Source organism: Dromiciops gliroides, chromosome 5, assembly GCF_019393635.1.
Source record: "Dromiciops gliroides isolate mDroGli1 chromosome 5, mDroGli1.pri, whole genome shotgun sequence".
Classification (NCBI taxonomy): Eukaryota; Metazoa; Chordata; class Mammalia; order Microbiotheria; family Microbiotheriidae; genus Dromiciops; species Dromiciops gliroides.
The window spans coordinates 285,042,799-285,067,493 of record NC_057865.1 but is presented as its reverse complement, the minus strand read 5'-3'; the positions used below and the strand labels follow the sequence as shown (position 1 = coordinate 285,067,493).

The 24,695-nt window shown below is 40.6% G+C and overlaps 1 protein-coding gene across 2 annotated transcripts in view; it reads left to right on the top strand.

Moving 5' to 3' along the window:
• Positions 1–24,695, top strand: part of LARGE1 (LARGE xylosyl- and glucuronyltransferase 1) — a 578,937-nt gene that overhangs the window by 429,241 nt on the left and 125,001 nt on the right. For both annotated transcript variants that reach the window (XM_043967031.1, XM_043967032.1), the window contains exon 7: positions 21,360–21,464. In XM_043967031.1, the coding sequence (XP_043822966.1) occupies positions 21,360–21,464 (105 nt within the window). The remainder of the gene's footprint in view (positions 1–21,359; positions 21,465–24,695) is intronic.

Here is a 24,695-nt window from a genome sequence, read left to right as displayed (position 1 = left end):
GAGTCATGTCCGACTCTTCATGACCTCATAGACCATAGTGTTCATAGGGTTTTCTTAGCAAAGATACCCGAGTGGCTTGTTATTTCCTTCTCTAGTTCATTTTACAGATGAGGAAACTGAGGCAATCAGGGTTAAATGACTTTTCCCAGGGTCACACAACTAGGAAGGCTCTGAGGTCAGATTTGAGTTCAGTGCACCACCTAGCTGTCTCTAGTGGTATAACTAAGGCTAAATCTAGCTCTCCTACCTATCGGCTCAGGTTTCTTGCCACTGTAAAAACCCTTTATGAATAAGTGATGATAGTAATGCTGGGGGAGGCAATAGTGATGATGGAGAGACCTCCCATTTATAGAGATCTTTAAAAGTTACAAAGCAGGGTAGCTAGATGGCGCAGTGGATGGGGCACCAGCCCTGGATTCAGGAGTACCTGAGTTCAAATCCGGCCTCGGACACTTAATATTTACTAGCTGTGTGACCCTGGGCAAGTCACTTAACCCCAATTGCCTCACTAAAAAAAAACAAGTTACAAAGCAACTTTATACATTATCTCATTTGACCCTCACAACAACCCTGTAAGCTATAGGCTGTTGTCATAAATATCAATTTACAGATGAGGAAATTGAGTCCCAGAGTGGTTAAATGAGATGTACAAGGACACACAGTAATCAGTAGTGGGATTTGAACCCAAGTCTTTTAGATTTCAAATTCTGAGCTCTATCTGTTGTATGCCACCTCGCTAGGTGTCTCTCACTTCCTCTAGGAAAGGCATATAGTTGATTTGGTTCATCAAAAGTTCTAGACCCAGGCTTCTGAGAGGAGGTAGAAAACACTTTTAGTCCATTACAATAAAAGTTTATAAGATTTATTGGATAATTTTGCATTTTCGTTATGCAGGAATTTAATGGGTACAAGCAAAGCATACTCATAGGAAGAAAAGTGAAAATTGTCTAAAGAGAATGATATTGGCCACACAGGGAACTCACCAAGCAATTTCTTTTTTTTTCTTTTTTTTTTTTTGAAGGGCAATGAGGGTTAAGTGACTTGCCCAGAGTCACACAGCTAGTAAGTGTCAAGTGTCTGAGGCCAGATTTGAACTCAGGTACTCCTGAATCCAGGGCCGGTGCTTTATCCACTGTGCCATATAGCTGCCCCACCAAGCAATTTCAATCTTTAAATTACATAAAGTAGATTAAATAATGGAAAGATACAAAGGAGAAACAAGTTCTTTTGTAGTGTAAGGACTGCTAAAAATTAGGAGACTTATTTGGAATGCTAAGAATCATTAAAAGGGGGACTTAACTATATGGAGGTGGGGGAGGAAAATCAAAGGAGGAATAGGGTGGATGAAGCAACAATAATGGACAAAGAAAATGAGAGAATTATCCAATCTTACTTTAAAACTCAAAAGTCTTCTCCAGGACTCAATTCAAAAGTATTTATACTGCAGTGCTCATCTTTCCTTATAGTCCAACTCTTTCAGCCATTCATTGCTACTGGAAAGACCATGGCTTTTTATGGACTTTTGTTAGCAAGGTGATGTCCCTGCTTTTTGTTATGATGTAGAGATGAATAATGTTGTTCATCTGTAGTTCTAGGGCTCCTTCTTAATTTAACATTCTTTTGATCATAGAATTCAGGACCAGGAATTGAAAGTAACAAAAGTGTAAATGTCCCTAAATAAAGAGGTCAGGAAAGTTCAGCCTAAATAATGTTGAAGGACTTGTGAAGCAGTCCTAGTTGAGGGAAATCTGGAGGACTTATTTACTCATCAGGGTAGTAGTAGTAGTAGTAGTAGTGGTAGTGGTAGTGGTAGTGGTAGTGGTAGTAGTGGTAGTAGTAGTAGTAGTAGTAGTAGTAGTAGTAGTAGTAGTAGTAGTAGTAGTAGTAGTAGTAGTAGTAGTAGTTGCTGCGTCATTGTAGTAGCAGCAGCAGCAGTTGTAGTAATTAGTATTGCTATTATTAATTATTATTACGACTGCAGTTGCCAGTCCACCTATAACTTGTACCTTAATAATGCTTCATTCCCTAAAATGACTGAATCATCGAACCAGTAGTAATGGGAAAAGGAAGAAGCCTTTGAATTGAATGATAGCAACTGAAAGTTGAAATAAGAGGAATAGTAACTAGAAGGTGTGTTTTGGTCACTTTAAACTAAATATTGACAAAGTTTTTACCTCAAGGGAAATACCTTTGTTATCCATCCTTCTGCCAACAGGATGGCCAGCTTCCTCCACTCAGAGCTTCTAAATGTGACTCAGGCATATCCATTCACAGCCAGAAACTCACCAACCTATTCATTTCTCTTGGCAGCATACAGCCCTGCCAAGGGGACAAATGTCATCACAGCTAAGCTTCCGCCTGCCACTTTGACTAAACTGGTGACCTTTTCCATTTGGAGCCTGTGACAACAGCCTCTTACCTCCCCATGACCCACCTGGGGTGTATTCACACCATCCTGACATTAAAATCTTTGCCAGAAGAATTCCAGACTGTGGCCCTGCAGTTTACCTGTGGCAATAGTTATATGTTCCCCCCCTTTCCCTATCTCTTCTCCACCTTCTCATTCCTCTTCCTTCTGCCTTTGCTGTGTCCCCACTTCTTTCCCTTCTTTGGTTTCCTTTTCCCTATTTTGCCTTAAACCCTCATGCTTTTTGTTCCTTCTCTTTTTCCCCAATCTTCTTCACATTCCTCATTTCCCCCTTATTCTTTTCCTTCTCCTTCCCCTTGCACTCATATCTTCTCTTCTTCTTTTCCTCTACCCTTTGTCCTCTTTACCTTCTCTTCTCTACCTTTTCCTACCACCTTTTTCCTGTCCCCTTTAATCTCTCTTCATCTCATTTTCCCCTATACCTTACTCTTTTCCTCTTTCTCTTCCCATTCCCTCTCTCATTCAGTCTCATCCCATCCCATCTCTGAAAGGATAGAGAAACTTGGAATCACTCTGAATCCTAGATCTAACACTCTCAATCTACATGATAATGGACCATTAACATCACTTTCCATACCATCACCCTGTCCAGCTTGCTCCTTTAAAAAACTAGGGTAACTGCCTGCCCTCCCTAGGGTTTGGGGAAGAAAGGACTAAGTAAGTGTAAAACACTAAGTCATTGTGAGCTACTATTATTCCTCTGATCAATTGAAAGGAACAGAGAGGGAAGGAAGATTGAAGAACCCCTTTTTATCTGTGGTCTCTACTACCTCCTCTAAAACTTTACCCATTTGTCCTGAAGTTTGCTCTATTTGCATAAGGGATTTCCATATATTCTTTCCTTCTCTCTGGATTTTAGGATCATGGATTCTCAGAGGCCATCTAACCTAATCCCCTCATTTTACAGGTGAGAAAACTGAGGTCTGGCACACAGATGGCTAAGTGACAGAGCCAGGATTTACCCATACACCTTTGGAGCCCAGATCGAACATTCTAAGTTGAACAATACCTCCAAAGTGTCTTTAATATATTAATGTTCTTTTTCATTGCCTGTTTGCCTCCCTCCTCTCAAATGAATACAAATTGAAGAGCCCTAATCAGTTTGTCCAATAACTGGTGTGGGAAGGCAGCCCCTACTCCAGACTTCTCTGCTCTGTCAAATACTGTTGATTTTCTCAGCATCTTGGAAGGTAAGAAAGGCTCCTGGGTTTAGAGTTAGGAGGGAATTTGAAGGTTATCTGGCCCAACTTTCTCATTTTACAGTGGAAAAAATGAGTTTCCATAAAGGAAAAGTGACTTCCACATGGTCACATAGGTTCCAGCACTTGGTACAGTGTGTGACACACAGCAGGTGTTTAATAATTGGCTATTGACTAAGTGTCAGAGCCAGAATTCCAACCCAGTATTCTCTGACTCCAGAACCAGAATCCTTTTAAACATATCACATTTGCTTTGCCAGGTCCTACAGAACGTGATATTCCTTGTAAGGAAGAAAAGAAAACATAAAATAACTAAATAATGGTTAATATCCACAAAGCCCTTTAGAGTTTTTAAACCTCTCTACCTTTATTTAATCCTCACAATAATCATGAGAGGTAGGTACAGTTATCATCTCTTTTCTTGCAGATTAGGACACCAAGCTTGAGAGGGATTAAGTGATTTCCCCAGGGTCAGATAAATGTCTGGGGCAGGATTTGAATTCAAGTTTTCCTGAGCCCAAGTCCAATACCCCATCCACTACAACACTTAGTGATCCCTATCTTGAGCCTATATCATGGTTTTTATTCATAGCTCAAAATAGTATCCCAATTACATTTTCATCTGCTATCTTTGAAAGGTAAGCAACTTCTCATCCTATTTTTAAAGCAGAGAAGCCTTGGAGACAAACTAAATAACTTCCCTGGAATTGTACTATTAACTCAAGAGCCTGGGATTATATTTTAGGTCAATGGTTCAGCAAAGTAATGAATATAAAAAGGTGAACTTTGGGGCTGTAGCAACACCATATATATAATAGAAAAACCACTCAATTTAAAATCAGAGGACCTAGGATCAAAACCCAGGATCGAAATCAAATCATCGTCTGTGAATTGGGGTGGGAGGGCAGAGAATTGATGATCTCCAAGGCCTTTCCCAGTTCTAAATCCTTTGATCTCATGATCCTAGCCGAGCATTCTTTCTGGCTCTACAACTGCTTTGTAGAGAGTTGACCAAGTCCAATGGGAAGAGGACTGGATTTCGTGTAAGCAATGAGAAGCTCATAAATTTAGGAAATGGAGGAATCATGGTGGCCATTTGGGCCAAACCTTTTGTTTTACATATGAGGAAAATGAAACCTGGACAGGGTCATAGTATCACAGATTTAGTTCTGCAAGGGACTAGCCAGGCAATCTAAATCCCTTATTTTACAAAGGAAAAACTGAAGCCCAAAGAGGTGATGTGAATAGTACAGACTCCCCTAGCTGGGAAATAAACAGAGCCCAAACTCAAACTCAAGTAATAAAATACAAAGTGTATATTGGATTTGGAGTCAAGCACTTGGGTTCAAATCTCAGTTATTCTAGTAATAAGAGAATCAACATGGAAGAGCGGATAGTGTTATACTTTGCATCATAAATACCTGGGTTCAAATCCTCCCTTTTACATATTAGCTGTGTAAGTCATTGAATCTCTCTGAACCTCAAATCCTACTAATTAATATCGCCTAATTTACAAGACAGCTGAAAGCACCCAGTAAGAGACGACATGAGAGTGGGATGAGAATTTTATGAACTATAAAGCACTCTGTAAACATGACCTCTTATTAGTCATTTTGAGCTTCATGGTCCCCACACTCAAATCTTTGTCTCCACCTCTTTGGGACATTCAACAAATTTGAGAGTCATCCCATCCATTTAGAATGCAATGGAGTGGCTGTCATAGCGATTAAAATGGAAAGGGCTGATTTACCATCATGCCAAGAGAAAGACCATTAGGCAAGTATTATAGGTGTGCTGTCCTTGAGAGAGGACTCTGGTGGAAGGAGGCATTCAGTCAGCTAATCCTATGAAAAAACTGAGCTGGCTAGCAAAGCCTTACCTTCACTCACTCTGCACAATAGGCTCTGGGGATGCATGGTGACTTAATGACTGGAAGGTGTTTGAGGCATTAATGCAGAAAGAGGAGGGAATATTTCGTGTTCATATTTGTGAGAGCTTGTCCAACTCTTAACCATCTGCAATAGTAGGAAGCTGGAGCTGACAGCAGAATTCTAACTGGAATTTTTTGAGCCCTGGGCAGTGAGGGGCCAAATCAAGTTAAGTCAACAAGTGTTTATTAAGCATCAGAAACAGTTCCAGTGCTGGAGATACCAAAAAAGGCACAAGACAGCTCCTGCTCTGACGGAATTCATAGTCTATTGGGGAAAACAACAAGCAAACCACTATGTACAAGCAAGATACACACAGGACAAATTAGAGATATCCAATAGAGGGAAGACAGCAGCAGTAAGGGAGAGAAGGAAAGGCTTCTTATACAAAGGAGAATTTAGCTTCGACTTAAAGGAATCCAAAGAAATCAGGAAGTAAAGATGAAGAAGAAAATTCCAAGAATATTCCCAGAGGTAGGAGATGGAACATCTTCCTCAAAGAACAAGGGAGTCAGTGTCACTGGACCACAGATTGAGGTATAAGAAAACTTGGAAGGTAGGCTAGGGCTAGATTAAAATGACCTGTGAATACTAAACAGAGAGCATCATGGTTGATCCCAGAGGTGATTATTAAATGGGGATTGACCTTATCGAACCTGTACTTTAGGAAAATCAGTTTTATAGCTGAGTGGATGATAGACTGGAATGAGGAGAAATCTGAGGTAGGGAGACCAAGCAGGAGGCATAAGGTAATAAGGCCCTGCACCATGGTGTCAGAGGAGAAAAGGGGGCAAAGAAAAGGTGTGATGAAGATCAAATCAATAATACTTGGCAGCAAATTGGATATGACGTGATAGGAGAGTAAGGATCAAAGGGTAGTACCCAGGGTGAAAGCCAGAGTGACTGGGAGGATGGTGGTATCTTCCACAGTAATAGAAATAAGAAGAGGCAAGGAGAAAGAGAATGAGTTTAGTTTTGAACATGTTCAGTTTAAAGGGTATAGGGGATATCCAGGTTGAAATGCCTCAGAGGCAGCTTAGATAGAAGGCTAAAATTTGGGAGAAAAGTTAGGACTGAATAAGGAAATCTGAGAAAACTCAGTATAGATATGATCAGTGAATCCATAAGAGCTGATAAGATCACCAGTGGAAATAGTGTAGAGGGAGAAGAGAAGAATGCGCAGGTTAGAGCATTGAGGGACACCCGCCATTAGTGAACATGACCTGAGTGGATATACAGGAGAGGAGACTGAGAGGGAACAGTTCAAAGGGTAAGAGGAGTGCTGGAGGTGGGGGGAGGTACAGAGAGAGAGAGAGAGAGAGAGAGAGAGAGAGAGAGACTGACTATATACTGTTATTGTCATGAAAACCTAGAGAAAAGAGAGTATCAAGGAGAAGAATAGGATAGGCAAGGTCAAAGGCTTCAGAAAGATCAAGAAGAAAGAGAATTGAGAAAAGATCTTTAGATTTAGCAATTAAGAGGTGACTGATATCTTTGGAGGGAGAAGTTTCAGTTCAATGATAAGACAGGAAATCATCCTGCAAAGGTAACAGAATGAAAAGATAGGAAGTGGTATTATCTCAGTAAGAGGAAAGCTGACCATTGTGTCCAATCAGGGAAAAGTGCCCTATAAATTTTGGCTCCTTTGTGGCTAAGCTCAGTTCTCCCTTCCATTGTTACATTTCCAGTTTGCAAAGTTCACAGGGTCATATAATGAAAACTGGAAAAGATCTTAAGGATCATCTAATTTGATATTTTCTTATGTAGATGTAATAAAATAACTCCATTGATAGTCACTTGTAGTTGTTGTTCAGTTGGTTTTCAGTCCTAGCATTCGTGACCCCTTTTTGGGGTTTTCTTGGCAAAGATACTGGAGGGGCTTGCCATTTCCTTCCCCAGCTCATTTTACAGATGAGAAAACTGAGGTAAACAGGATTAAGTGACTTACCCAGGGTCACACAGCTAGTAAATGTCTGAGACCAGATTTGAACTTAGATCTACTTGACTCTAGGCCATCTACTGTGCCACCTAGCTGCTTAACTATAGGGGATAGCCAATGCAAAGGTATGGAAATGGGAAATGGATTGTCATGAGTGAGAAACAGAGAAAAGGTCAGTTAGACTTGGGGCTAAGAGGTGTAGGGTTTAAAAATCTAAAAAAAATTGTTGATTGTTTGATCCAATAGGAAGCCATTGGAGTTATATAAGTAGAGCACTGATATGATTGATTTTTTTTTTTTTTTTGGCGAGGCAGTGAGGGCTAAGTGACTTGCCCAGGGTCACATAGCTAGTAGGTGTCAAGTGTCTGGGGCTGGATTTGAACTCAGGTCCTCCTGAATCCAGGGCCTGTGCTTTATCCACTGAGCCACTTAGCTGCCCCCCGAATTCGTACTTAAAGAAAATCACTTTGGCCACAGTGTAGAGAATGGACTGGGTTGGGTCGATATTTGAGGCAAGAAGATGACTTCGTTGGCTTGTATTCATTTTCAGGAGATGATAACTTACGCTTGGAATTCCTCCATTATGCTGTGATTGGCATGAGAGTGGAGCCAGTTTACATGGCAACCCAAGTGAGTGCCACAGGGAATTTTGTTTATGCCAAATTCAGCTAAGAAGAATCACTTACCACATCATTTGTCAGTGTCCATGATTCTCCTAGAATCTTGAAATCAAGTCTTAGTTGTGCCTATAGATACAACCTCATCTTGAAGCTCTAGTGCAAGTGTTCCACATGCCTGAGGTCACAGAAAGAAACAAGAATGATATTATCACTGCTTTGCCTCAGTTTCCCCACTGGCAACATTAAACAATCTGATTGATCCATCACTCTTCTGCAAATGTGGTTTTACCAGCTAAACTAAAATCTAAGTGTTTAAGTTAAAAAAAAATTAGAACAAATTTGCTCTCAAAACTTTGACTTTTAATGTCAGCTAGGTACAATGAAATTATTTCCAAAACCCTATACTTGACTGACTTCTTAGGATTGTAGGATCATAGATTTGGAGCCAAGTGGGACCTTAGAAATTTTGTGTCCCTAAGTCCCGGTTTTACAAGTGAGTGGACTGAAGCACAAAGACATTAAGATCCGATGTGTAAATCTCTGACCTTGTAGAACTTTCCATTTATGTGGCATGGATGGCACCTTCAGAAGGAGCTATAATAAAAAATAATAGATGGCAAATTCTGGAGAGAAGGGAGTGCTACATGCTCCATTAGGTCTATGGAGGGAAAGATTATTGTTACCTGCAGGTATCAAGAGATGGTTAAGGATGATGTTTCTCATCTAGCTCCTCTCTCTCCTATTCAAGTCAGACATTCTGACTCTATCCCTAGATAATGGATAATGACCTGGAGGTTGGAATAGCTTCTTTAATCCATAGGGTCCCAGATCACAATGATATTTAGATTGCTATAATAGTTCAACCTTGGCGTATGTGGGATATTACCATAGTTCTCCTTTGCCCCCACTTGGAAGACATCAGGAGCGTCAAAGACAGTAACCTCTATAGAAACATCCTACCCTCTTGGTGATGCTGTGGAGGAGGGAGAGAAGTCAGTGTCAGGGGAGTCAAGGAGGAAGGGGAGTCATGTTGCGGAGTAAATCAGAGACTTGTCCTCTGATTTAGAAAGATGATATTTCAAGTCCCACTTCTGACCCATACTGGCTGTATGACCCTGGGCAAGTCATTCATTTCTTGGTGCTCTAAGCAGCTCTCAAAAGAAACGGCCTGAAAAAATAGCATATCTCTGATTTGGTGGAGGTAAAGTCCTTCCTGGGAGTTCCTTACACCAAAGAAATATCCCATCTAGACTTGTTGTTGTTATTACTATTATTGATAATAATTGGACTTAATATAAACTCATACTTTTATGTCACTTTGATTTATTAAGTACTCTCTTTATAATAATTCTAAAGATGTGGGTTTTGGAAATTTTATGATGCCATTTTGCAAATAAGAAAACAGGTTATGAGAAGTTAAATAATGGTATCCAGGGTCACATCATTTATAATATGGTATATGAAGGAGAGGTCAGCTAGATGGTGTAGTGGATAGAGCCAGCCCTGGAGTCAGGAGGACCTGAGTTCAGATTCAGCCTCAGATACTCACTAGCTATATGACCCTGGGCAAGTCACTTAACCCTCTTTGCCTCAGTTTCTTCACCTAAAAATGAGCCAGTGAAGGAAATGACATACCACTCTAGCATATTTGCCAAGAAAATCCCAAAATGGGGTCACAAAGAGTCAGACACAACAGAAACAACAAAAATACAAAAGAGGAAAAGGTTAAATTTGGGTCTTCAAATACAAAGATCCTTGTAAATTCAAAAGTATTCTGCAGTCTCTCTTAGTAGGAGAGCTATTGCATAAATCCAAAGTATTCTTATCAGAGAACAGAAGAGAGTTCTTCATTAATATCTGTGAGCAGAATGCTGGAATGATATAAACAAAGGGTGTTTTTGAAAATAAAAAAAAAATTTGAGCAATCCAGATGGGTTCAATTTCTACTTGACTCTAGGCCAGTATTATTTCCCTGATCTAATAGCCCCTGCCTGAAAAGGGCTGCCTGCTGCAAAGCAAGTGGGGAGTCGAGTGTGATAAAGCCAGTTTGGAAAGAAGCCCAAGAGTCTCGCATTCCTCTGTAGATTTTCCCATTTCCTTAGACCAAAGATCATGAAAGGAAGAAAAGAGAAATCATTATTTGAAACTGAGGCAGGAGTTTTAAAGCCATAAATTAAGTTAATGCGGACTCGCTCGAGGCTGGCTAGAGGGAAACTTGCCCTTGGTACTTGGCAGATGGAAACATTAACAGGATGTTTATTGGATTTGGGGATGTTTTTTTTTTCCCCTGAGTTTCAGCCCCCTCCCTTTCTTTCCCCCTTAAGTGACTGTTAGAACATCATCCCCATTGGGGAACCACATTTAGGGCTCTCAAATATTCCCCTTAGCATTTTAGAACAAGTTCTGTATCAGAAATGCAGCAGGAGCTAGCTCAGAAAAGCCATCTCTTCATCGACTCAGCCCTGACTAGGTGATACACTCAGCACCACTGGAGAAACCAAGTCTTCTGCCTCCCAGGCTGAGAGGCTTTGTAAATTAAGTTATTACATACATATTAGAAAGAACAGTTTAAAAAAAAAACCTTCAAAAGGGCTAAAGATGAAAAGGCATCAGAGTGGGAGTGGGGGAGGAATCCTTCAAATGAGGGGTAGGCCAGTCTAAAGGAGAATCCCACTGGCTAGTAGAAGGCATATGTGAGCTTTTTTGGTTTCTCCTGTCCTTGGCAGAAAACACAACCAGGAGTCCGGGGAGTTCAGGGACCCAACCACAGGTGCAAAGATGACTTTTGTGAAGATAACTAGAAAGCAATCCTAGACAAGACTTTACCTCCATCTAAAAAGAAAGCCAAGGGCAGAGATTTGAACTCCATGTGCAACCTCGGTCAAATTGTACAAAATCCAGAGGGATTCATTAATAAGGTGAAAGCACAGAAGATAGAGGGAATGCTGGGGTCACCTATTTTCTTAGGGTAGGGAGGGCAGGGTTGAGCATACCTGGTCAGAGATGCCAGAGCTGAGGGCAAGTTACAGGGAAGCTAAAGAGGCTTGATGGTGAGTCAGAAAAACGCGTTGTCTTCAAATATGAGGATAGAACTAGATTATGCAGGAATTGAAAACCCCTGAAGATAAGTGAGTAAAGTTTTAGAATGTGCCTGTTTGTTCACTTGTTTTTCAGTCTTGTCCAACTCTCTGTGACTCCATTTGGGGTTTTCTTGGCAAAGATACTAGAGGGGTTTGCCATTTCCTTCTCCCGCTCATTTTACAGGTGGGGAAACCGAGGCAAAGAGGGTTAAGTGGCTTGCCCACCGTCACACAGCTAATAAGTATCTGAGGCTAAATTTGAACTCAAAAGATGAACTCCTGACCCCAGGCCCAGCACTCTATCCATGGTGCCACCTATCAGCCCTAGTATTCCATTGTATCCTATATAAATAGTGTCTTCTTTACTGTTTATGTTTGGGGTTCTTTTGCTTGCTACAAAGGGGGAAAAGAATAAGCAAATGGAAAGGGAAAGCAATCATTTTGAATCAGTTAACCAAGCCAGCAGAAACCTGGCTTCTTCTTTTTTGTAATTAATATTTTTATTTAGAGTTTGGGGTTCCGATTTTTATCCCTCTTTCCCTCCCTCACCTTCCCCCTCTCTACAAACATTCATATATGGATTATACATTTATGATTATGTAAAACATTACCATATTTGTCATTTTGTACAAGAAAACTTGATTAAAAGAAAAAAAGAAAGAAAGTGAAAATAGCATGTTTCAGTCTGTGTTCCATCAATATCAGTTCTTTCTTAGAGGTGGCTAGTATGTTTCATCAATAGTCCTTTGGGATGGTCTTGGATCATTATATTGTTGAGAATAGTCAAATCATTGACAGTTCTTCATCCAACAGTATTGCTGTCTCTGTGAGAAGCCTGGCTTCTTAATGTATCATAGTATAGAAGAAAAAGCTCTTGATTGTAGTAGAAAGAGGGTCTGGGGCCAGGTGCTAGATGTTACTGATAACCTCTGTGGCTCTGGGCATTCTTTACTAATTTAAGACATATTTACTAAGCGACTGCTTCATTCTTGGTCCTAGGAATATATAAAGACAAAATTTATTTTTAAAAAAGTTCTTGTCCTCAAGAAGCTTTCATTCTACTGGTGGGATACAATATGCAAACAAATATGTGTACAGAAATCAACAAAGGTAGTAAATGAGTAAAATGATCAATGGTGTACCATGAGCTGAAGCTTAGAGGAAGCTAGAGAATCTAAGAGGTGGGCATGAGGAGGGAGAGCATTTAAGGCATGGCAACATTCTAAAGACATGGCAGTGAAAGATGGAATGCGAAACTTGGAAAAATGCAAATATGCCCATTGTACTTAAACACAGATTGCAGGGAGGGTAACATTATAAAATAAAGTCTTAAAACGTGGGCTGGCACTATATTATGAAGGGTTTAAATGTTCAATGGAGGATTTGGGATTTTATTCTGTTATTGTTCATCCTTCGTACTCAAAGAGTATCAATGACATCAGGATCTTTGGGTCAAGGTATGGTTTAACTGACTATGGTTGATCAGACCAGTATGAGCTTGGAAGATACTGCCATGGGTTGGGCACAAATAATCCATATGAACATTTGAGGTGGAGTTGGCTCTAGATTTTCTAGATCTCCTTTGTGCCATTGGGATTCTGTTTTGCTCATAGAGCACAGCAACTTCTTTGATGTGGATACACCATGCTGTTGGGTCCTGTGCCACTGTCTCCCATGTGTCACAATCAATACTAAAATTCTTCAGAGAGACCTTGAGTGTGTCCTTGGATCTCTTCTTCTGACCTTCATGTGATGATCTTTGGGTAAAAAAGTATTTGTCATTCAAATAATGTAGCCAGCCCATCAGAGTGGCCTCTCTGCAGTAGAGTTGGAATTCTTGGCAATTCTGCCCCAAAGAGGACCTCAGTGTATTTTATCCTACAGTCAATATGGGGACACTGAAATTTCTGGAGGTAAGGGTTGACATAGATTTGGTTTCTAGGAAGAGGGTAGATTAGAGAGGGAGATTTGCAAGCTTATAGTTCAATTAGGAAGTAGTCAAAGTACTTAAGACAAAAGGCCACAGCTCAGTTTTTGAGGTACCATGTGACACAGTAGATAGAGTGCTGAACCTAGAGCCAGGAAAACTCGTGTTCAAATCCAGTCTCAGAGACATTATTAACTGTATAACTTTGGGCAAATCACTTAATCCTGTTTGCCTCAGTTTCCTCATCTGTAAAATGAGAATGATAGCAACACCTACCTCCCAGAACCATTGTAAAGATAAAATGAGATCATGTTTTTTAAGTATTTTGAAGCCTTAAAATGCTATATAAATGCTAGGTCATGTTGTTGTTGTTGAATGGGATGGGATGGGATATGCAAGACAACTGCAAAAGTCACTTCCCAGAATCCCTAGGATCATAAGTTGATGGCCCAAACACCACTGCCAACTTGGAGGCTGCTGACTTTATCTCTCTCGTGCACACACGTATGTGCGCATGCGTGCACACACACACACACACACACACACACACACCCCACAACTTAAGAGTTCCTGACAGCCTCTAGGGTGCTGCCTTTATAAAGTCAGGTCAATAAGGCCACAAGAATCACAGTTATCCAGTGCTTGAGTGGCACCCACAAAATAAGTGATTATAATGTTTAGATAAGGTGAGGAAATTAAAGTTTAAAAGTTCATCAACTGTGGATTAGGTTGTTGTTGGATATGTTATGGGAAAAGGGGAGAAGGGGAAGTTAGAAATACATACTGTGAAAGAACACCCATAGTAATACTACTTTTGAAAACCCTAACAATTGTTTAAATTCTCTTCTACCATTTTTTCCTCCCAGATATTTGTTGGGACCAACACCCACACTCATATCCATTCCAGGAATACAAAATTTAGTAAATGGCAAAGTGACATTGCTCTGTTTTCTTCATTATAATGCCAACTAGCAACTACAGCCAGCATTCCTCTAAGTACATGCTGGTTTTTAAAGCCCTTTAACCCCTAGTACATTATCCAGATTTCCTTTTTACAAATGAGGAAAGTGAGGCTCAGAGAGATAGCAACTTGCCCAAGGGCACATGGGAAGAAAATTTCATAACCAAGTCTCTCAACAAGGTATTTTATCCCTATGTATAGCATTCTTTCTAGGACCCAACCATTAATGTGCCCTGGGTATAAGTAAGACGGAAATGGCCCTGGCATATATCTTTAGGGGTCACCTGGTCCTATTTGGTAGGATTTCATCAACCCAAAATAGATATGAGTGAGCTCTCTGGAATTCTCCCTTCATTTCCCAGTTGGCTACACAACTGGTTAGATGCTGTCCAACCTATCACTGTACCTTTAAGACCACTGAACCTCCAAAAAAATATTCCCAGGGATATTAATCAAACCAGTGACCTTAGAAACTTTCTTGATGTGGGGGTGTGCTATCAAGTAATTACAAACTCACATACTCATAGAAATCACAAAATGTCAATGAAGATCACTGCTTTGTCATTTATTAACTATGTGACATTGGGCATTGAACCTCAATTCCCTCGCCTGTGAAATGAAGGGTTTGGACTGGATGACCCCTAAGTTCCTTTCCAACCCTGCGTCTCTGATCCCTTGTATTATTCAGGTCTAGACCAAACCATGCTTTACCTGACAATCAGTCATCTGCCTGGCAACATCTTGGTATCAGCTTTGCTGCCACGTAGGCACCACCATCTCTCACCACCACTTTCATTTGGAGTAGGAATAGTAATAGTAGGGGCAGCTAGGTGGCGCTGTGGATAAAGCACTGGCCTTGGATTCAGGAGTGCCTGAGTTCAAATCCGGCCTCAGACACTTGACACTTACTAGCTGTGTGACCCTGGGCAAGTCACTTAACCCCCATTGCCCTGCAAAAAAAAAAAAAATTAAAAAAAAATAGTAATAGTAGCAGCAACAACAGAGGTAGTAGAAGTAGTAATAGTAATAGTAGAAATGATAGTAAGAGTAGTGATAGCAGTAGTAGAAATAATAGCAGGAGCAGTAGTAGTTATAGTAGTATTCTACCATCATTAATTAATTATTAATTGACTAATACTAATTAATTTTTGATGCCATTATTTCTGGAAAGGAGGTCTTGGTCAATGTCTTTATGGCTCCACCTGCCCTATTTGTCATTTACCAAATACGCTTCTCTTGTCACTGGTCCCCATATATATGTTTTCTCCTTTATTAGCATGTGTAAACTCCTTACACATACAAGCCAGATTTGGAATTAACATGAGAAGGATAATGTATATTTCTTTGGAGTAGAGATTTAGAATTTCATATGCAGTCCACTTCTGTTCCTCTTATATGGAAGTGCGCAGGTTGTTTGGTGTTTATCACGTTCCAAATAACATATTTTTTAATGAAAAGAATATAAAGGCCTTGAGTGCAAGGACTGCCTGGCTTCTGTGTGATTCATCAAGTCAGTTTTGTTGTTCAGGCATTTTTCAGTTCTCTCCAAATCTTTGTGATCCCGCTTGGGGGTGGGGTGGACATCGATGCTGGAGTACTTTTCCATTTCCTTCTCCAGCTTATTTTACAGATAAGGAAACTGAGGCAAGCAGGGTGAGGTGACTTGCCCAGGGTCACACAGCTAGTATGTGACCATCCTAGACCTGGGCTTTATCTACTTAGCTAGCCCAGTACTTTAATGTTAGCCCCTAATAAATACTTTTTTATTCATTCTGGAAATGGACAAGATTGCTATCTGCAACTTTAGATGCCTCCTCACCCAGAAAAGAGATTTGCCTTGTCAAACCCACATGGAAATCTCAAACTAGGGAGGCTTCCTTCAGAGAGGAAGATTCCCCTGACTACATGAAATCTGACAAAGTTTGTCCACCAAGGCCCCGTGCAGATGTGAATCTTTGATCCCCCAGCAGGCTTCCCTAGGCTTTCAGCAACCACACTTTCAGAAGAAGTATCCAGGGCCCCTTGACCTCATCTTCTCATTCCCTTGCTGACTTCAGAGTTACCCTCCTACCGAGCATCACCACAGTGGTGGCCTGCTGACAATCCAACAGCAGAAAGTCATGGATAAGTCACATTTCCTAAAAAATAAATAAAAATTAAAAAGCACTTCCTGATAACTATTCATAGGATCCCAATGCTAACTCCTAATTCAAGATATTCCATGACATTGAGGTGATGCATAGAATCTGGCATACAGTAGGTGGTTAATAAATGCTTGTTGTCTTCCCTATTATATGGCCCTGTCTTTCATTTCTGGATACTATTCCCTTTCACCACAGCCACAAGGGATTGAGCCCATGGACCTAGATTTTCATCATGCTTCCATTGCCTACTACCACAGGGATTTGTGGCATTAGTTCATTTCTCTGGGCCTCAGTTCTTCATACTGTCAAATGAAGGGTCAGATGTACATCATGATATAGTAAACGTTCATGTATCATCTGTGGCTTCTTCCTGCAGAGCATCAGGAGTCCTACTTGGCTACCACAGCTGAGGTGGCTGGTGGGGAGGGGAGGTTTCAGTCCTTCGCTTTTTTCTCTTCTTTCTCAGCACCTATAGATGGCAAGGTGGAGACGAGGGCCAGCTCACTTCCCTCATCTGGCTGTTAGCAATGATGTATGAATAAGCTGAGATGACAGCTTCATTTTCATAAGTTAACTTGTGCCCGGAGTAACAAAGAGCGAGAGGCACGCGCTTAATCATAACTTGGGGCCCTGCGCAGAAAACAATGACAAAGGCTTTTCTGTTAGTCATGGTGCTTTATGACCGTAACTCTGAAAAAGGCAAGACGGGCAGGAGAGAATACTGAACAAGCAGCTCATTGGGGCAGCCCTTGGCGTCTCCTGGAGAGGATACCTCCAGGCTTCTGCCTCTTAATGAGACTGTAGTCAAAGGATCCCTTTCCATAATAGGCATTAGTACAAGGAGAGGCAAGATAATAGAATGGAAAAGACATGGAATCCTGGGGGCTGGAAGTGACCTGAGTGTACCTCTTCCCCCTGACATTTTGTGTCTGTGTGACCCTTGAAAGGTTGCCAAACCTCTCTGTGCTCCTCTTCCACTGGTTGGAAGGTGAGCATTATCTTGCTTCTGTTCTCTATCCACTTTGCAAGTACTTGGTAAACCTTAAAGCACTGCAGAAATATGAGCTGTCATTATTATCGATCAATCAGTAAACATTTATTAAGTGCCTACTATGTGCAAGGAACTGTTATTGTATTAGCCTGCCAGCTCTAAGAATAGCCATATAGTCTGTTTATGTCTCTACATGTACATGTTGTTTTCTCCCCCACCCTAATCTCTGCCACAGAATGTAAGCTCTCTGAGGGCAGGAGGTGTTTTTGTTTTTCCTTTATATTCCTGGAATTTAACATAGTGCCTGGCAAATTGTAAGTGCTTAATAAATATTTGTTGATTGGTTGCTAGATGCTTCATGTTCCTCTTGAACCAGCATACCATTGTATGAGGCCAGGCCCTCTTGGACCTTCTTTTTATCTCCAGTACTAAACACAGTTCCTGGGACATTGTAGACCCTTAAATGTTTGTCGATGTTATCTCCTCCTCTTTGTCTTTGTATCCCCTGGCACATAGGAAGCATTTAGTGGGTGCCCATTGATTGACTTTTTCACTCTAAGAGATAAAGGAACTTGTATTCTTTTTAGATTACAGTAGTCCGACCCTGGCCAAGAATAGGGCAGCCATCTTCTTGCTCACCAGGGGAAGCCGCACCTCTATCATTGTAGCTTAAGAGCACAATGGCTGCTCACCACAACATACTATTGGCCATTGGCTAGCTGGTGGTTTGGGTGGTTCATCAAAACCTCCAGATTCTTTTTTCATATGAACTGTGTTCATGGAATATCTTTCCTATTCTGTACTTTTGAGAATTTTTCATTTTTAAATTATTGATGTCGTGGTATAAATTGTTCCCATTCTTCCCTCTTCACTCTACATTAATTCATACAAATTTTCCCAGGTCTCTCTGAAATTGTATCTGAATCCCACATGGTATGCTGGCTAAGGTATTGAGCTGGGAGTCAGGAGAATCTAGATCCAAATTTTAACTGAGATAGTTACTAGTTTTATGAGCCTAGGTAAATCACCTAACTTCTCTATGCCTCAGTTTCCTTATCTACACAATAGGAAAGATAGATTCACTGGTTTCCGAGGTCTCTTCTAGTTCTAAATTTATGATCTGACATTTACATGTGATACGTAAACTGGACCTACCAAGATTATCTCTCTAGAGCTGGTCACAGCTTTCCTGGCCTTTTGTAGTTGAATTTTTTTTACAAATCTATTCCATCTGGAAATTCTTCGACACCCATTTGTTTGGTTCAGGCTATCACTGGACTGATGTTTTTTTTTTATTTGGTTTGGTTTGGTTTGGGGAGAGGGGTTGAGAAAGAGAGTATGGAAGGAGAAGGAGAGAGACAGTGTGGGAGAGATGTTGGGAAGAAAGGAAGAGAAGGAAGGAGAGGGACACAGAGAGACAGAGGGAGGGGAGGGAGAGAGGAAGGAAGGAGGGAGAAGGGAGGGAGAGAAAGAGAGTGAAAGGAGGGAGGGAGAGGGAGCTTATGGAAGTGATCAGATAAAATGATACAGTGGATTGAGTATTTTCTTTCTGCGCCTCTAATTTATGCATTTGTGCTGGGATGATGATTTAGCTCCAGGCTCAATAAATTGATCAAATAAATTACACCAACCTGACGCACCATCATTTCACTGAGCTGTCATTGGGCTGAAGAGATGCTATATCACATGGCAGAGTATTCTAGGATGAAGTAGGAGGATGGCACTGCTCCGTTTTGTATTCATCAGGTCAAGGATTCCACATTGCTCCCAGCCCCTTTGCTGTGCTTTCTACTCTTCCCTGTTCACAGAATTCTCTTCTTGATCTCATCAGTTGCACCATCCTTAGCATCACCTAGGTTTATAACCAGAGAGTCATCTTCAAGTTTTCACCTCACCCTCACTGTCGCCATATCCAATTAGTGACATTTTAACTCTACAGCATCTCACACGTCTGCCCCCTTCTCTCCATCTGCACTGACACAACCCCAATTAAGGTATCTTTCACTTATTGCATGGACCATTGTAACAGCTTCCTAATTGGTCTCCCCGAATCATGGCTGTCTTCTTTCCAATCCATCCATGAACCAGCTAACAAGTTAATATTCCTGAAGCACAGGGCTATGTCACTCCTGTTTAAGAATTTCTAGTGGTTCTCTATTACCTTTTTGATAAAATACAGATTCCCTTGTTCATCATAGAAGCCAGGGCTTCAGCTTACCTTTCCATACATATTTCACACTATTTTCCTTCAAATACTCTATATTCTAGTGCAGCTTACTGGTGCCCATACATGACATTATATTTCCCATCTCTTCTTTTGCCCAGCCTATGCCCCTTACCTGGAATGCCTTCCTCTCTCACCTTCACCTCTTGGAAGGCTGAGCTTCTTCCAAGGATTTCCCCCCAGGTCACTTTCCATACAAGTGTTGTCATGATGTCCTCAAGAAGTGTTCTTTTTCTCTCATCCAAATTACTTTATAATCACATTAAATTTACTTATATCTGTTGCTGCTATTTCTCTCCAAGTTGAGTACAAGCTTCTTGGGGGCTGTTACTATTTCATTTTTGTCTTTGTATGTTAGTCACATAGTACAGTACCTCATACAAAGTGTTATTGAATGATTATTGAATGGGTAAAAGGACACTGATGGAAACCTTATAATTCCTGAGGAAAATGATTATCTTAGGTTATAGGAAAATAGATATGTGCTTGTGGCTGTGTGGCTTAAAAGATGTGAGCTGTGTGACCCTAGGCAATTCACTTCATGCTGTTTGCCTCAGTTTCCTCATCTATAAAATGAGCTGGAGAAGGAAGTGGCAAACCACTCCAGTTTCTTTGCCAAGAAAACCCCAGATGGGGTCACAAAGAGATGAACATCACCAAAGATAACCTAACAACAACAATTACCTCTGACTCTGGTACGGTGGGAAGAATATTGGCACACACAAAAGAGGGAGAGGCGGAAATGGATTAGATAAGATGGATATAGAGATAGAGATATACTTTATGTTCCCCCTCATTCATTCATATATGTGTATGTGTGCGTGTGTGTACACAAACATATGTATGTATATATGTGCATATGTGTATACATGCATACATATGTAAATGGATATATTGGCTCTGTTATCAGAGGATGTGGATTTGAATCCATCACCTGACACACTTTTATGACCATGAACAGGACCAAGCCTGCCTGCTCTTCATTACCCTCATCTGTAAAATCTAGGCTCTCTCTTAGGGCCTCTGATGTCTTTCCAGCTCTGGCTTTGCAGTCTGATGATCCTCTCTCTCTCCTCCTACTGCTTTTTCTGTGATGTATGATGATACTTCTTATAGCCATGGACAAGTCTCTTCCCTTGTTTAAGCCTTAGTTTCCTTGTCTCTAAATGCTGATGAGAATACTTGCTCTCCCTGCCTCAGGGGTGTGTTGGAAAATAGAAAATTTGTGAATTGCCACAGAAATGGGCCCTATAATTGTTATGCATTAAGATCTCATCTCACTGTCCAAAGATTGTCATGGTTTATGAAAATGAGATACAGTGTGGAAGGCACTTTGTAATTTCAAAGCACATGATGAGATTGAACTAGTATTGCTCATTGTTGTTGTGGAGTCTGTACCTGTAATTTCATCAAATGAAGAACTATGCAGAGTGACCCCTTCTCCACAGCTTTGAGTTATAAAGAGTGGCCTGTGGCTCCTGAAACAGTATGATGTACTCAGTCTTGTCTTACACAGCCAGTTGGTTTCATTTTGTTGAGTCATTTCAGTTGTGTCTGACTCTTCATGACCTTGTTTGGGGTTTTTCTTGGCAGATACTGGAGTGGTTTGCCATTCCCAATTTCCAGGAAATTGAGGAAAACAGTGTGAAGTGACTTGCCCAGGGCCACACAGATAGGAAGTATCTAAGGCTAAATCTGAACTCAGGTCCTCCTGTCTCCAGGTCTGATACTCTTTCTACTAGGCCATCTAGTTGCCTGTAGATTTCATAGGCAGGATTTAAACCCAGGTCTTCCTGACACAGAGAGCAATTATCCTCTACTCCCTTACACTTTATTATTATAGTTATAGTTATTGTTATTATTCCTTTCCTTGGCTTCCCTATGCTGATGATATTTTTCCATTCTACTTACATTACAGGTCAACAGGTTTTGGGTTTGGTGGAGAACCAGAGTGATTGGTACTTGGGAAACTTGTGGAAAAATCATCGCCCATGGCCTGCCCTTGGGAGGGGCTACAACACAGGTAGGTCATGAGATGCTTGAGATGTTCACAGGGTTTGAAGGTATGACCTAAAAACTGATTTCAAATCTCTTTGTATCAAAATCCTGCAGTCCAGACACTATTATCAAGTTTTGAACTGGCTTGGATGTTTAATGTTATCTATTGGAATCATCTCATTTTACCCCTGAAAAAACAGAAGGGATTTTATAGAGTCATTGGATTATACAGTTAGTGTAGAAAGCAGTATTATAAACCATCAAGACCAACCGCTTTATTTTACGGATGAAAGAAAAAAACTGAGACACAGAGAGGGGAAGAGACATTATGGGATTATTGTATCATAGATTTAGCTTTACAACCATGATTTAATATATCTCTAGTAATTAATACAGCACCTTATACATAGTAGGTGCTTAATAAATGCATCTTGGATTAGAAAGAATTTAAATGAATGGGTGGTAACAGGCTCCATTTTGGGGTCCTAACCTGAGCCCCCATTCAGCCTGAGATTTATCCATCTGCTCAGTAGGCTTTCTCAACTCACCCAAGAAATGGAAGACATTCATTCACACAGGGTAGTATAGCTGATACATGTGCTCCTCTTTGGTAGATGAGATTATAACATGATGTGAGTCAGAAAGAGAACCAGAATGAATCCATATACTTCATACCTCTGTCCAGAAGTGTAGAAGCTTACCTCACCATACTGCATGGGTTAGAGTGGCCACAAGTTAGAGCAGTTAGGACAAGACATTTGGCATCAGAAAGACTTGGGTCCAGATACCACTGATAACATATAATAGCCATGTGACCCTGAGCAAGTGGCTTGACCTTCTACCTCTGTCTCCTAATCTGTCAAATGGGTGGGTTTGATTGCCTGGCCTCTCAGATCCCTTCTATGACACTCTGAGCCTATGTTTTTTTTCTGAAATATCATGTGTCAATTACATTTATGCTATACTGATCATTTTGAGGATGATATCCATTTAAAGGAATTTTTACAATTCCTTTTAGAAAGCTAATTTATTCCTTTGGTTATTTTGTTTGGTTGTTTTTTCATGAAATGAACTATGTTTTCTTAAAATAAGAGGCACCCACCTTCGATCAAGGGGTGATGGGAAACCTAGAATGAACCTTGGAGGAAACATTTATTTTCTTTCTTCAGCAGCAAATAGAAGCAGAAAATGTCAGATAAAGATATACAGCCTTGCCTCCAGGACAACAGCACTGGGGTCAGAGCTGTCCTACTAAAACAAAACACACAAAAAATTGGGGCATCAATTCACTTCAGCATGAGGTGGAAAAGGATGCAGTCTCAGTGGCAATTTATTGTATTTGATGAGACACCCCTCCCTCCCACGGTGGAAGGAAAATGCAAGGAAGGTACCAGGTGGGAGACATAGGCACACACCCCTGCATCTAAATTACCTCTGCTGCACACTTTATATGCCAACGTGCTTGAGTTACTTCCCTCTCCATTGGTAACAAATGGGCAGAGCAGATGGCAGAAGCTCTTTTTAAAGTGATGTGTCCATTTGAATAACCCAGTGACACTGAGTGGTCATTACAAGGGGATTTATGTTGCCTCGGAAGGGATTGGGTTTGATGAAGGGGATTTGTTATTAGAGAGAAGAATGGGGCTGGACTTCCTGAGATGAGACAGCCTAGGCTGTGGATTCTTATGGAGAGTGGGGAAATTATTCTTCACATTCTGCAAAACCACCTCCTCAGTTAGTCACCTCCGAGGTCTAGCCACCTGACTGGCTCCTTGGAAAGGAGTGTCAGTACTTGTGTCATAATGAAAAGAACACCAGAGGTGGAGTCAAAGACTCAGGTTTATGACCTATTTCTGCTATTTTACTATTTGTGTGACCTTGGGCAAGTCACTTAACTCCCATTAAACCCAACTTCCTCAAGTAAAAGTAGGGAAGACATTGCTTACAGATCTCATCTCAGAGAATTGCTACATAAATCAAATAAAATGTATGTGAAGCATTTTGTAGCCATAAATGAGATACATATATGTTTATGTGCATGTATAAAGACTTCCCATTCATCTTGGTACTTATGATATTCCTTATCTCTTATGACAAAGACCTTTTCTTTCTAAATCCAGTACTCTCTCTGCCACCCAGAATATTTTATTCTGGTGGAATATGACATTTGGCCATGAGAGGATGTGCTGTGATGGATAATATTCTACTACATTTTTTTTTCACAATTTGTTTAACCATTCCCTAATCTATAGGCATCTAATTGACTTCTGATTCTTAACTTAGAGCAGATAGGTGGCACAATGGATAGAGTACTAACCCTGGAGTCAAAAGGACCTGAATTCAAATCTTACCTCAGACACTTAAACACATGTGCGCGTGTGTGCACACACGTGCGCGCGCATACACACACACACACACACACACACACAAAGAGCCATTGGACCCAGATGGCTCTGGAGGAGTGAGTTGGTGACCTTGTACAGCCCTCTCTCACTTAAATACAATTCAGTGCAATTTGTGACATTGACATCACCCCGATGTCATGGTCCTCTTGGGAACAAACCACAAACAACAGTTCTTTGCTACCATAGGAAGTGCTAATATAAATGTTGTTTTCAGGGCCTTTTATTTTATCTTTGACCTCTTTGAAGTGTATCCCCAGCAATGGAAATCTCTGGGACAAAGATTGGTACTTGGAATCATTTTCCTCACATATTTCCAAATTGCTTTCCAGAATGAATGGAACAATTCATCCATCTACAATTCATTTGTGCACCCACCCTTCTATAACCCATCCTTTGCCATCTTTGCCAATTTGCTGGGTGTGAAGTGAAACCTTGAGTTGTTTCAATTTGTATTATCTTACTATTAGTGATTTGAAGCTGTCTTTCCTTTCTCTTCTAATATTTTGCAATTCTGCTGAGAAGAGTGGGTTCATATTCTTTGCTTATCTATTGCATAATGCCTTTCATAATGCTTTCAAAGGACTATGTAAATAACAATTATTATTATTATTGTCCACATGGATGTGTCATTCTGGGAATCAAGTGGAATAATGTATGCCAAATGCTTTGAAAACCATAAAGCATGACTAATGTACACTGCTGTTATTTTAGGACTTTATTTATTAATATTTTACTATTTATTACTATTTGAGGCTTTAGCACTAGAAAAAGACCTTGGGCAATGCCTACATTTTATAGAAGAGGAAACTGAGATACATAGAGTTTTAGTGATTTGCTCCATAACAAATAGC